Source organism: Gobius niger (assembly GCF_951799975.1).
Source record: "Gobius niger genome assembly, chromosome: 14".
Classification (NCBI taxonomy): Eukaryota; Metazoa; Chordata; class Actinopteri; order Gobiiformes; family Gobiidae; genus Gobius; species Gobius niger.
In genome coordinates, this window is record NC_136865.1 from 30,244,129 (window position 1) to 30,258,374 (window position 14,246).

A 14,246-nucleotide genomic window follows, 5' to 3' on the forward strand; every position below is an offset into this window, starting at 1 on the left:
CCAAACTGGAGAAAATGTGCTCTGTTCAGGTGGGAGTTAAGGGGTTAATGCAGGCTAGCTGATACCATAGGAATCGACTAGCCTTGCACTAGCCTAGCGCCACGAAACTCTTCAAACATAAGAACTACATGAATAACAAAAAAAAAATATCTCCAGAAATCAGCAACACTCTGGATAACTAGGAAATGAGGACCTATGTCAAAATCCTGAAATATCCCTTTAATATAGAAGCTGCAGTTACGTTTAAGACCTGAGGTGGCAGTAGTGAGCATAAAATGGCCAATCTGGGCCCTTTAAACATTTATTTGTGAAGATTAGGTGTTTTTTCGTTTCCAGGTGAAAGCTTAAACCAGAAAATTGAAAAAAATGAGTTCTGTCTCCCTTTAAGAACAGCTGCTGGAAGATTCAAAGATCACTCAAAGCTGCGCGAGAGGCTTTAAAAACAGCTCCGGGTCTGTTTTTGACATAGTAACAGGGTAAACAGTCTCTAACAGCTCATCATGTTTGTGTCGTCGTGTTGTGGTGAACGTCCGAGTCCGAATCCCAGTCCGGTTTCTTCACTCCACCAGCAGCTCGAAGTCCTCCGCCTCCTCAAACTCCGCGTTCATCTTCGCCGCCAGCGCGTCCACTTCGCTGCTGTCGATCTGCTGGACCTTCCTCCTCCTCCTCCTCTTCTCCTTGACCAAGGCCACTCCGGGGATGTGTAGATCCGGGGCGGGCGCGCAGTCCTCGGACTCCAGCAGCGACGTGAACGAGGCCAGGGCCGAGGAGAAAGACCCGGAAGCTTCCAGAACCGACCGGCTGCTTTTCCGCATCACCTCCGGCGTCTGGAGCTTCTCGAACCCGAAGAGCGAGAGGCGCGAGGAGTCGGGGCTGGGGAAGGATTTGTCGCTGAGGCGGCTGTAGGAGCGGCGGACTTTGTGGGACCAGGCCGCGTCCTCCGGGTCGACCGCGGGCGCCGGATCGTGGCTCCGGTCCTGGTTTTCAGACTGGACTCTCGGGCTTTGGCTTCGAGTCTGGACTCTGGGCGTTTGAGCTTTCGGATTCTTGGCGGTGAGAGGAGGAGACGGGAGGATGGGCGACGGAATGGCAGACTTCTTAAGCCTCTTCCCCGAGGAGCTGCTTCGTGAAGGGACATTTTCTGGCGTGGTTAGCTTTAAAGAAAGAGGAAAAAGAAGCAAAAATATTAGAGAAAGTGATTTAAAGGGGGGGGGGGGGTATTATGCAAAATTGACTTTTTCAAGCTTTACATCATGTTATGATGTCATTCCCTCATTAAAAACATGCCTGAAGTGTTGCCTTGGCACATTCACGTATTTTGGAGTAATCTGTAAAAACTCTGATGGCAGCCATTTTAGGGACAGGTTTGCCTGAGTCCTCCTAGGAACGCCCCCACCTCCTGGAGACGCCTCCGAGCTTTCGTCACCAGCCGAGTAACCAACCACTGCTCCTCAGCAGAACCCCCTCCCCACTGATGCCACAGACAGCGTGTGGAGGGGGCGTGTCGGAAAGGCTCAGAGGTTCTTAAAGAGACAGAGGCCTATTTCAAGACATTCACTACAGCCATTTTGAGAGAGCAGTTTTATACAAGGCAGTTATTCTAACTTACTGCATTTACAGACCAGCAGAAGGTTTGGTCATCATTGTAGTGTGATATAGACTGGTGCTATGTGACTGAAAAAAGCATAATACCCCCTCTTTAATACTACACACTCAACTTCTGCAATAAATGGCTTTGTTTGTTGTCTATTTTATCTATTTATTGATTTTTGAGGGACGATGCCGTAGACAGGGCAGGTTTGCAGCAGATGAATACAGAGCTTAAAGCCAGAGCTCATCTGTTCTGTTGTATTTGGGAATGTGGAGAAATAAGGACATTTTCAGTTGCAAAAACAGTGAAGGATATTATTATTATTGACATTTGTTTATTACAAGCTGAAATAGACAAAAGAAGACCAAGTATTGGACAGTGGGGTAAACAGATGCTACACTTCCATTGGAACGCATTACATACTTGCTAAGAGGAAAAAAGGACTTGTTTGAAAGTATTAGGAGACCTTTTATACGACTTAAAGGAACAGGCTACCGTTTTCACATACTGACATATGTTCTTACCTGAGCTTAGACGAGTTCATGTGTGCCTGTCTGGGTTTCACGCCTGTCCTCAGTCACGCAAACACAGCACAGACGCCGTTAGCATTTAGCCTAGTAACAACACCAGGAGTACTTCGACATCCGCGCAGTAATATCTTCACTTTACTGTGCGGACGCCGAACTCCTGGTATTATTACGCCTTACAATATAGTTCCTCCTTTTTATCCACTTAGAAGCTATAGAGGAGAGGCTAAATGCTAACGCCGTCTATGCTGTGTTTACGTGACTGAGGACACGCGTGAAGACCAGACAGGTACACATGAACTCGTCTAAGCTCAGGTAAGAACATATCTCAGTATGTAAAAACGGTGGCCTGTTCCTTTAATAACACAGTTAGTTAGTTAGGGTTAGGGAAATGCACATTGTAATTGTTCATTCACACACTCACAGACTAAGTGTTATTACTAATTGGTTGCATAACTGCGTAAAATATTAAAATCATCTCCAGGACGAGGTACTGAAAAAGGTAAAGTATGAGACGTCAAAGATACTGATGTCAATATTATACTTTGTAGATACTGTGGTTTAAAGCCTTGGGGGAGACTATGCTTTCCCTGCTCAAATACATGATAAAACTTGCAGTTTTACTCAAATAAATAGGAATGTATGCAATGTATTCATGACTATAACAGCTCTGGAATCTAGATAAATATTAGACTGAGATAAGTAGAAAAATGATCGAGCCCTGGTGTCTAGTATTTCTACTATGATCAGAGTCTTTAGGTTCAGATTGCATTATTATTATTATCATTATTAAAAAACAATGCAAAATAAAACATGATAAGGAGATTTGTATGTTATCTCATTCGCACACTATTTTTCTCATTGGTCATTCATTGTTTACCTCGCAGCTTCTAATCACATACAGAAGCACAATAATCGCCTTTACCTTTTGTTTTTTCTCCTGGATTCCCTCTGAAACTGCTCTTTTCGGCGTGTTTTCCTTGTTGTGCTGTGACGGAGCTAGAGTCGTTTTCCTCGGAGCTATTTTTCTCACTGTGATGGAGCGTTTCACCAAAGCAGAGGCAGCAACAGGCGCCATTTTCGGAGCGTTTGTTTGGTTCGTCTGCAAAGGACTTAACCGCGCAGACCGTCTCCTCAGCGGCTGGGTTTCACTCTCCGTTTCCGCCATTGTTTCTTGAGAAATTCCTTCGCGTAATCTGCCCAAGATCTGAGCCGAAAAGAGCACGAAACTTGTTAAAAACGTAGCAGAAGCAGCGCTAAACTCCAACCCCGACAGCGCTGAAATCAAATCGCCCGCCCGAGTCGCGTGGAAACTACGTCACCGTCGTATCTTTTTTTATTATTTTTTTATTTGATGTAACTGAACTATACATATTTATAATAAAAAAACAAACGTGGATAATCAATAATTCATAATAAAAATAAAGAATAATAGTTTAAAAACGTGAAGGGGGCGGGCGCCAACGTCGTTTCCCCTGTGACGCAAACACCCCGCGACAGATCCATCCAACTTTTGCTGTGTAATCTCATTCGGAACCAACAAACGCCTGTCAAACTCACACTTTTAAGGATAATTTCTTTGTTTTACACCAGTTAAATAACATGGAGTATCTAATCGGAATCCAGGGACCCGACTTTGTGCTCGTCGCGGCTGATAACGTGGCAGCCAGCAGCATAATTCAGATGAAACACGGTAATGACAACGCGTTAGCTTAGCATTAGCACTAACCCGGTTTGTGGAAAAAAATCAAAACAAACCCCACGTTTTATGCTGTTATTGTGGATATTGTGTAATTGTTTGCGTGTCTAACGGAATATTCTATTGGAGAACGTGATTCACATGGCCACGAATAGTTTAATTGTTAAAACTGCTCCGTAATCCAACCCCGAATGAGCTAGCTGTGCTAACCGTGACTGTTTGTGGTCGAAACATTGATATTTATTGCTGCTATTTTGAAGATAGTTTGTATTTATTGACTACTTTTTGATCATTTCAGTTCACGTTCACGACATGTGCTCCAGAAATGCGTTTAAATTAGTGCAGGTTTATAGATCGTCAGCTAGGAGGCGAAAGTGAAAGTAATCGTCATTTCTGGTTCATAATGTTTGCGTGTAATGTTTCCCAGATTATGACAAAATGTTCAAACTGAGCGAGAAGATCCTGCTGCTGTGCGTGGGAGAGGCGGGAGACACGGTGCAGTTCGCGGAGTACATCCAAAAAAATGTCCAGCTCTACAAAATGAGGAATGGTAAGGACAACTTACTGAATGTGCTTCCTGTCACATATTTCAGAATCTCATGTATTTGTACACAACAAGGATGTACATCTTCTGTTGTGGAAAGAAGATGAGCAAAGGTTCAAAGGTGCAGTGCTGTTATTGTAAACTTGACATTTACCGCTGTTATATTGTCTCATACCAAATAATTTAATAGATTTATTCTAAAGTAGGAAAGTCGTCTCCGTGCTTGGATTAGTTTCTAAGTTCATATATTTCCCATTTACTGCTATAGAGGCGCAAATTAAGGTTTTCATCCCTTTTTTCCTGTGCAGTATTTAAATGGTGGACATCATTGGTCATGTCGGGTTGTAGAAGGCAAATGGTTAATGTACTGTGTGTTTTTGTAGGTTATGAACTCAGTCCATCCGCCGCAGCCAACTTCACAAGAAAGAACCTCGCAGACTATCTTCGGAGCAGGGTGAGATTTGTTACTCTTTGCGTGTTATATTCCTTTTTAGTTTACAAACATTTGATGGTTTAAAAACTTCAATAGGCATCAAGTAAGTAGTAAGTCAAAGGAAAAAAGTCTCATTTTATAGAAATTGTTTTAGCCCTCGAGAGACCTTTTTATATTTAATAATGTTCTAATAAAGTCGTGTCCAAAGTGCGGCCCTCTAGCTTCACCAGAGCTGCATTAAGCTTCCAAGTCTAAATGTGCTTGATTTTGCTTACGTGTTATCATCGTTGGTATTAGAGAAACTGTAAAATGTGTCATCTTAGGACATAGTACCACAGTTATAAAAGTGTTTTAAGCTGTATTAGTCTTGACTTCAGCCTAAACCCCTTTCGGTCACACTTCATTTAGCACCTAAATACTTAAAGTACATGTTTCCTCATGGTTTAATGTTTATTATGCCTTGCTGTTTGTGGTGTAAACCTATGGAATAGCTTCAATGTGTCACTCAAACAATGTACCACAGTTTAAATCTATGTATAAAAACATGGTCTTCACAAACTATAGAACTGGAAATTAATTATAATTTAAACAACAATTTAAACAATCGGTAACATTATTGTCGCTGGATGTCTGTGGCCGTGATGTGTATATTGTGGAAAGACATTCATATTTTGTAAAACAATTGTGAAGGTTGTTGTAAAAGAAGAACGATTTCAGCTTCTTTTGCACCTAATAAGGTCATTCTTCAACCCACTCCTTTTTGAACAATTGCTTGTAGTGGTGAGCATTACATGTATTTTTATTGTTTTTTTATTGTTCGAAATAAAATAAACTAACTTAACTTATGGCCCTCAATGCCGCACAAACTTTAAAATGCAGCACTTCATGAAAAAGGCTTGGACACTCCTGCTCCAATAGTTAATAAGAAAAAAATAAGCATCACCTGTCCCTGTAATTGTATCATTATTTTTCATATACTGTACACTTCATCTTGCACCTTTCCAACAAATTAGTGATCCTAGTTCTTGAATTGACAATGACAATAAAACCCAGGGCCTCAGACTAATGACAGAGACAGGTAGGGGTGGGCGCATTTCGTTATCGCGATATCATTTTTCATTTCATTGTGGACTCGATATAATTTATGTTTCGCTCAGCTCCATCTGAGCAGCATAAACACAGACTGTAGAACACGGGGACAGGTGCCTAAAAAGTCAAATGAAAAGAAGGATGAAAACTGTTTGAGTAGCTCATATTTGCGAGGAAGTTAGTATGCCATTAAAACAACAATGAATAAAATATCACTGAATTAATCTTCATAAAGCGTAAGGCTGGGATTTTGAAATAATTTGTCCATTGTCAATTATATCGTCAAATATTTCGTTATCGTGATATTTCTCTTTTTCATATCGTGATGTAGAATTTGGGCCATATCGCCCTGCCCTCGCAACAGGGTGCTTGGTTTGTAAAAGTGGGATAATAGAGGCAAAAAAATCGGGTTGGGGAAAAAATTATACTTTTTTGGGAAAAATTGGGCAGGAAATGGAAAAAGAATAGGGTGAAAACTGCACAAAATTAGATGAGGGAAAGTGGAAACAATGTGGAAAAGTCACTGCATCTTCCTCACATGGTTAGTATTTATTGACCTCTTAACTCCCACCTGAACATGTTTTCTCCTGTCCTCCAAGTTCTCCAAATCTAAAAGCTTCTTCAAACAGTGATGAAAAAGAAAAAAAAGAAAATGAGGATGTAAACACAACAAAAAAAGCGCTTAAAAGGGACCAAAAAAGCGACAAATGACAAAAACTCAACAAAAAGGTGACAAAAGAGCAGCAAAAAATGACAAAAGTCCAGCAAAAAAAATGACAAAAATCCAGTAAAAAAATGACAAAAATCCAGCAAAAAAATGACAAAAATCCAGCAAAAAAATGACAAAAATCCAGCAGAAAAATGACAAAAATCCAGCAAAAAATGACAAAAATCCAGCAGAAAAAATGACAAAAATCCAGTAAAAAAATGACAAAAATCCAGCAAAAAAATGACAAAAATCCAGCAAAAAAATGACAAAAAATCCAGCAGAAAAATGACAAAAATCCAGCAAAAAATGACAAAAATCCAGCAGAAAAAATGACAAAAATCCAGTAAAAAAATGACAAAAATCCAGCCAAAAAAATGACAAAAATCCAGCAAAAAAATGACAAAAAATCCAGCAGAAAAAATGACAAAAAATCCAGCAGAAAAAAAGACAAAAATCCAGTAAAAAAATGACAAAAATCCAGCAAAAAAATGACAAAAATCCAGCAAAAAAATGACAAAAAATCCAGTAAAAAATGACAAAAAATCCAGCAAAAAAAAAAGACAAAAATCCAGCAAAAAAGGTCAAAAATCCAGCAAAAAAATGACAAAAATCCAGCAAAAAATGACAAAAATCCAGCAAAAAAAGTGACAAAAGAACAGCAAAAAAGTAATAAAAAAGTGACAAAAACACATAAGGGAATTAAAAAGTGACGACTATGGCAAAGAGGAGAGAATGCATTTGGTTTTGGCGGGTGGTAAGAGGTTAATAATAAAGCTGTATCTAATTGTGTTTGGCCAGACCGCCCTCCCCGGTGCATTCACAGACTCCTGTTAATCGCGTCACTGTGCTCTCCTGCGGGAGGTCGGTCTCCGGTGACTCTGAGGTCGTGCGTCTGTGAAAACGTCATCGATCGCTCACACGAGTTTTGACAGATCTCGGCACATTTGTTCTGGGTTGTTGTGGATGTGAAGGTCCCTGTTCCTCTGAGACGCAGAACACCTGCTGCTCCGCTCCAGAGAGAGTCACCTCTGAGGCTTCATCCAGTACCAGACACCGCTGTTTTCAGGCTCAGGTCCCAGGCGTCGGTATAAAACAGAACGGCATCTTCTTTATTACAGTGTTCTACAAAATCATAATAAAACAGTCTTTCCCAAGTTTAAATGGCAATCTAATTCAAAGCTTTCTGACACGCTTTGTTGATGTTTTCCCCTATTTTCACCCCCAATTGTTACCCATTTCTCCACCTCTTTTCTCACATTTTTTCCATTGTCTACCCCAATAGAATCCGTCAGTTCACATCACAATATATCGTCTACAAGATCATATAGAAATTGCCGTTTGGAGGAAATGCAAATTTACAATATCAGGTTTATCTCCAATGTGAAAAACCGCTGCCAAAATATAAAGATCAAATATACTCGACGTGTAGCCTTTTTCTGCACTTTCGTGTATTCAGAACAATTATCTTTTTGAATGACAAACTGATTTTTTAAACTGAGTTTTATGCTCACTACTGCCACCTCAGGTCTTAGGCGTAACTGCAGGTTTTATATTAAAGCAACAGGCCACAGTTTTCCCATACTGAGATCTAGGGCTGTGCAATTAATCGAAATTCGATTACGATTTCGTTTATTACACTAGACGATCGAGAACAAGCGATTATTATGGATGCCCTCCCGCTCGTCCATCCAAAGCACAAAAAGTCCGTCCTGTGCGGTTTGTGTGATGCGTCTGATCAGCTGAAACACCAGCGCAGCGTGACAGAACTGTAAATAATATCGTACTAATATTTTTTATACCTAACTCTTGAGAAAAAGCCACTGTTAAGAGCTCACCTTGTGCTGAAAGGAGAACCGCTGTTTTAGAAGCCTCGACATCCTTTGTTCAGGCCCTGGTTTTGTTTAGTAGAAAAGTCTAAAACTCTTCTTCAGGAGCAGATCAACGGCGCTCAAACAAACTCTTATTATTTCATGCAGCTGTGATGATTGTTTCTGTTCCCTTCGCATTTCACGAGCTAAAGGCTCAGGCTTTGGTTTGACATAAAAACATTAGCGCTGAGTGATGATGTCATCAGGCCGCGCAGCTCTGTTTGACAGGTGTGAGGGCTGGCCAGCAGGGGGAACATATTTTTTATTAAAAAGAAATGTTTTTATTGTCCAAAGAAAATGTAGTCCATAGTTGTTTTTTTAAAATAATAATACAAATTAATAAATAAAATAAAGAATTTTTTTTTAAGGGAACAAATAATCGTGATTATTTTTTCTATAATCGAGCAGCCCTACTGAGATATGTTTTTACCTGAGCTTAAACGAGTTCATATGTACCTGGCTGGTCTTCACGCGTGTCCTCAGTCACATAAACACAGACGCCGTTAGCATTTAGCCTCTCCTCCTCTATAGCTCCAAACCAGGTGAAGACAGAAGCTACCAAGCTCTTCCACGTTTTCCCTATTTAAATATGGTTACGTGAAGTGTTACATGATATAATAACACAAAATTAAACAATGTGGATTTTCTAAGCGGATAACTTTTTGAGCGACAGTGCAGTGTCTGAGCTGATTCTACACCGTCGGCCATGGCTGGAACATGTAGGGGGAGGAAAATACTTTATTTTATCAGTTTAAACTCCGTAAAGTCCCTTTAATGTAGAGGCTTGAGACGAAAATGGGGGAAAAGAAGAAAGATTTTGGAAAAGTTGGGGTAAAACTTTTCCAAGTTTTACCCCAAAGAGAATTGAGACGAAAAAAGTTGGAGAGAAAATGAAGAAAACTGGAGTTGGAAAAGTTGGGGAAACAAATTGTGGGAAAAGTGAAGATAAATTGAGAGAATAAATCCGGAGTGGAGTGGAAAAGTTTGGGAAAAATTGAGGGGAAAAAGGTCAGGATGAAAAATGGAAAAGTTGGGGATTTTTTTCTTCTTCTGCCCTTTTGTCGTCTGTTCAGAACAATTATCTTTATAAACGACATAGCGATGAAGACGTTTGCAGCACATTTTTGATTATTTCTCATTCTGTTTGGAAAATATCGCTTTGTGGAAAGTCTACGGACATGTTAAGATGTTATTTTTTGGCTCTAATTCAGTTCTCCAGTTCTCTTCCTCCCGTCAGTGGACCCCGTGTGGAGCCGCCGTGTCGTCCCGGGACGGCTCCTCCTCCGGGACGGCTCCCTGCGTCTCGTTTTTTTTTTTTTTTTGGCTGCGATCCCGTTTGGAGCAGCACTAATTGTTTTTCATAATTATTTTGCTCCTTCTGCTGTTGTGACAGGCGGCCGCTGCTCCGCTCTGAACACATTAGTGAAAAGGCGTCGGGCTGAGAGTGTAATCCCGACACAAGCTGCAAACCGCACGTTTACCACAGAGACGCTTCTATTCCGCGCTAAAGACATATGTTCGAGTCGGAGGTGTCGAGGGGGGCGGGGCCAGGGCCAATTAAAAACCACCACTGTTACATTTGGGTTCAGTTACACTCGGCTGTTCTTAAGGCCAGACGCTGCAGGGGAAGATATGTAAATGTAGAGATCAGTTTGGAACTTTAGTTGTAGATTAGTGACCAAAAGCACTTATTAAAACAAAGTGCCGTACAAAAAAGGCAATAATACAATCACAAATACAAATATTCAGTGGCATAAGAGGACAGTTTTGAACAGTCTTTGTCAATTTCCAAACCAGGTAAATGCCAAAGAGAACATGCATGTCTTAAGGTGTGATTTAAATACAGTATCGGAGTCGGCACAGAGGAACCACAAGCAGCGCGTGATCCGCCGATCGAAACGAACGTGCCGAGACATTTAAACACAAATGTAAGAATCAGTTCAGTTCTGTGTTGGACAGGAAGCAAGTGAAGGGAAGACAGAACGGGTTTAATGTGATCATGCCTGACGCTGCGGGTGTGTGAGCGAGGACCAGAGACCGTGTATACCGTAAATGCTCTAATACAGGCCGGGGCCTTTATTTACTCAAGGACATCTGGGACCAGGCCTTTATTGGAACCAGGCCACAATTAGAGACAGGCCTTTATTTCTATTTGAGCAAAACGGACGACCAGGAAAATGAAGAAAAACGAGATTTGTGTCCATTTGCACCTAAAATATTAGGTTCATTTATTACTGAACATTTCAAACCCTCTCCCAGCGGCTGGAACATTGACGCCTTTTATTTTGTCGGGACAACAGGAAGTGTTTCGTTGCTGTTAGCGGAGCTTTGACATCAATGTCACTGCAGGTTTCTGTTTCGTTTTTACCGCGGACCGGATTATTTGTTGTTATCTTGTGTAAAAGGCGAGTTTAGACGGAGCGTTTGTGTTTGTGATCGATCATGAGACTGACCCGAGAGAAGACGAGACGCTCGCGCTGATGGGAGGAGTTATTTTGAGTCGTGGGACTGACCTGCACACGGAGCAGCTGGACGTGCTTTGAAGACGCGATGGTGACTTTATTAAAACCCTGGAGGGTCACAAACATTTGTTGTTTGTCCTGTTTCCAAATATCGTCACAGGAGGTTTGAAAAGTGGCTAAATCTGTGTCAAAGTTGCGCTCGGATCAGCTCCTCCACAGCGTCCCCCTCGGCCCGGGTTCAGTTTGTTACTTCCTGCACGTGAGTTTTCATTTACACGAGTATGAGACAAATTCCTAACATGGGGAATATTTCTACCGCTATAGTTTCTAATAAAAGCCCCGGCCTGTTTTAGAGACCGGCTTTAATTTGCCTCCGCCAGCTGCGAACCCGGCCTCTGTCAGAGACCCGGCCTCTAATGGAATACAAGCCAATATTAGAGAATTTACAGTAAGCTCCTCCTCACTCCTCTCCGTTTACCACAATGACCACTTCCATTAGGGTCCAGGCTTTAAAGCTGTTTTTAACGTTGTTGTTTCTAAGTCCAATGGGAGACTAGTGGCGATATGGAGGTACTACAGCAACGGCGGCCTCTAGAGTCGTTGTCGCAAAGCAGAGCAGCCGGCGGCCATTTGCGAGGACTGGCTGATGTGCAGAGCATTACAATAGTCCAGCCGCGTCCTAACAAAGGATGAATAGGTTTAGATTCATGGTTTCATTCAGTTGATGTATCTGCTCAAAGGAGATCCTCCAACCTTCAGAATCTTGTTAAATTCAAGCCTGTAAAGTTTGAAGTATTCGTGAATGGGTAAGCATGGGAAAGACGAGGCGATGTTGAAGTTATTTACCGTAAAACAGTGAATTAAAACTGAAACGAGGCTGTTAATTTCAACCTTAAACCCACTCTCCCCGTGTGATTCCGCTGCCGTTTGTCTGTTTGCTGTAAACACGCTCAGACCTATAGCTTCATTTCAAGGCCGCTCATGTCGGCGGGTAACATCATAATAATTCATGCCTTTCGCCCGGAGCCGCCGCAGCATCGTATTCCTCCTCTCGCCCCAGAGTCATGAATCCGCTCGCACATCGTTCACGAATCGGCGCGGATCTCTGGAGGATCCGCGGGACGTAGCGCGAGCATCTTTCCTCCCAGCTACGATTTCCCTGCGTCGTCGGCCTCCGCGCACACGGACGTTTGCAAATGAGCTTTTCATAATCACATTTCTGCAGCGTTTGGCCCCGGAACACGGAGAATACGAAATGTCCGCCGTGCGCGCGAATCTGGGGGTGAAGGAGACGAGGAGTTTGAGTCAGAGGCTTTTTCCGTCCACGCCGTTAGAACAAGTTTTGTTGAAAGAAGCGCTGAATGAACTGGGGGAGGTTTTGCAGGATTACAGAGTTGGATTTTGCAATTTGAGGAGACGATGGCGACTGTTTCCCCACTCATAAAGAGTACGAAGCAGTGTGATATAGTTTTTGCTAAATGTACATAATATAAGCCACATATTGCAGGTTGAAAAGTTTGGAGTTGAAATAGTGGTACAAGTATTAGGGCTGGGACGTCACTTTTTGCTGCCGATACTTTATGAAGTATCACAATACTTTCAATCAGAGGTTGCATTAACCGAAAATTCTCCGTCATTTAAGGAATATTTTTTACTTTGACGGAAAATTTCAAAGGCCGTCCGTCATTTTGAAGGATTGAAAATCAAGCCGTAACGAAAATAAAAACTCAGTTCTGCTGTTTTTCATAGCACGTGGGTCTATCTCTCTCTCTAAAGTTTCACACCGCGTCTTGTCTTGGATGAGCTCTTACAAGTTGTATCACTGCCTTGCTAGCTAACTTTCCTGACAACAACACGGGGAAGAAAACCACGAGGCAAACGCGGTTAAAGGCTAATAATATCCTTCCCATATGAAGCTACTCTTCTCACGTACGTCTCAGGATGAGCTCACCTATTTCTCTCTCTCTCCCTCCCCGTGTGGTAGCGGGAGGCGCGTCGTGCAGTGATGGAACTGGTAAACATGTCCCGTTCACCCACCGTCTCTTACATTCTGTTAAAATGGAAAAAAGGCAAATAATAAGCTCCACTTTACATTTGTATGAGCGTAATCTGAGCCTTGATATTGATGAGCAGGTGACGCTCTGAAAGTCGTTTCCTCTGAGACTTTTACGCACGAGTTTATACACATTTCTGTTGCAAAATGTACCAAGACTGTTCAGATCAGGTTTAGTTTAGCTCCATTTATCCTGCAATCTCACATTTTTACTAACATAAATAATATATATACATATACATTTATTTAAAAAAAAAAAAAAAAAAACGCTTTTGAGAGATTACTTCATGGATAAAAATGGCTCATGACGGATTGTGAGTGAAACCACTGCTTTCAATACTTGTGTTTGAAGGCCTTTTCATTCTGCACTCCAGCGCGTTGTTTTCAATCTTCACACTTCAATAAAGGTCATCTGGTTCATAAACTTTGGACACATTCAATTCAAGTTAATTTGTATAGAGACGCCATCCGTCCAGTTTCTTCCTCTTTATCCGGGGCCGGGTCGCGGGGGCAGCAGTCTCAGCAGAGATGCCCAAACTTCCCGATCCTCATACACCTCCTCCAGATGTTCTGACCCCGAGGCCACACCAGGCCAGCTCGGAGACATAGTCCCACCAGCGTGTCCTGGGCCTTGTCCCACTCGGACATGCCTGGACCGGGAGGCTCCGAAACAGATGCCCGAGCCTCCTCAGCTGTTCCTTTCGACGTGAAGGCGCAGCGACTCTACTCCGAGCTCCTCCCGGGTAACTGAGCTCCTCAGCCACCCTGAGAAGGAAGCTCATTTCGGCCGCTTGTATCCGCGATCTGGTCCTTTCGGTCATTACCCAGATCTCATGACCATAGGTGAGGGTGGGAACGTAGATGGACTCAGCTCGATCTCTCAGATCCGACTGTCGATCTCACGCTCCATCCGTCCCTCACTGAGAACACGACCCTGAGATACTTGAATTCCTCCACTATATAGAGACGCATTGAGATAAAGATAAAAAACTACAGCTAACAGAGCAAGATACATTGAACTACTAGTTTCAGTCTTGAACTGTTCAACAGACTGAGACCTAACAGACATTTTGTTTATGTTTTGTTCGGGACAGCGCGTGTTAAAGGGGCCGACCAGCTCTCTCTCCATGATTCTGGCCCAACACATGACTCCGCCCCCTCCTTACTGACGTCACAGCTTTGTTGGGACATTGTGGCCGTTCATCCAACCATCCACTACTCCATCCATCTGACCATCCAGGGTCACACGGCCTCATCAGTGAACAAGACTG

The 14,246-nt window shown here is 42.3% G+C and overlaps 2 protein-coding genes across 2 annotated transcripts in view; one reads left to right on the forward strand and one right to left on the reverse strand.

The window, feature by feature from the left end:
• Nucleotides 1–539: 539 nt before the first annotated feature.
• cdca5 (cell division cycle associated 5) lies at nt 540–3,372 on the reverse strand. The gene is made up of 2 exons (XM_079571034.1): nt 3,044–3,372; nt 540–1,154 (listed from the first exon to the last, which is right to left on the reverse strand). Exons 1-2 carry the CDS (start codon nt 3,284–3,286, stop codon nt 558–560), a joined length of 840 nt encoding a protein of 279 aa, XP_079427160.1. The 5' UTR covers nt 3,287–3,372; the 3' UTR covers nt 540–557.
• Nucleotides 3,373–3,611: 239 nt separating this feature from the next.
• psmb2 (proteasome 20S subunit beta 2) overlaps nt 3,612–14,246 on the forward strand; it is a 221,323-nt gene continuing 210,688 nt past the window's right edge. The window contains exons 1-3 of the mRNA XM_079571074.1: nt 3,612–3,811; nt 4,245–4,367; nt 4,745–4,815. Of these exons, the coding sequence (XP_079427200.1) occupies nt 3,721–3,811; nt 4,245–4,367; nt 4,745–4,815 (285 nt within the window). The 5' untranslated portion in view covers nt 3,612–3,720. The remainder of the gene's footprint in view (nt 3,812–4,244; nt 4,368–4,744; nt 4,816–14,246) is intronic.

Excerpts from the sequence above, each read along its gene's own strand:
- cdca5 (XM_079571034.1), bottom strand. The coding sequence starts at position 3,286 with ATGGCGGAAACGGAGAGTGAAACCCAGCCGCTGAGGAGACGGTCTGCG. Across the intron at positions 1,155-3,043 it reads TCCAGGAGAAAAAACAAAAG|CTAACCACGCCAGAAAATGT; the intron begins GTAAAGGCGATT and ends CTTTCTTTAAAG.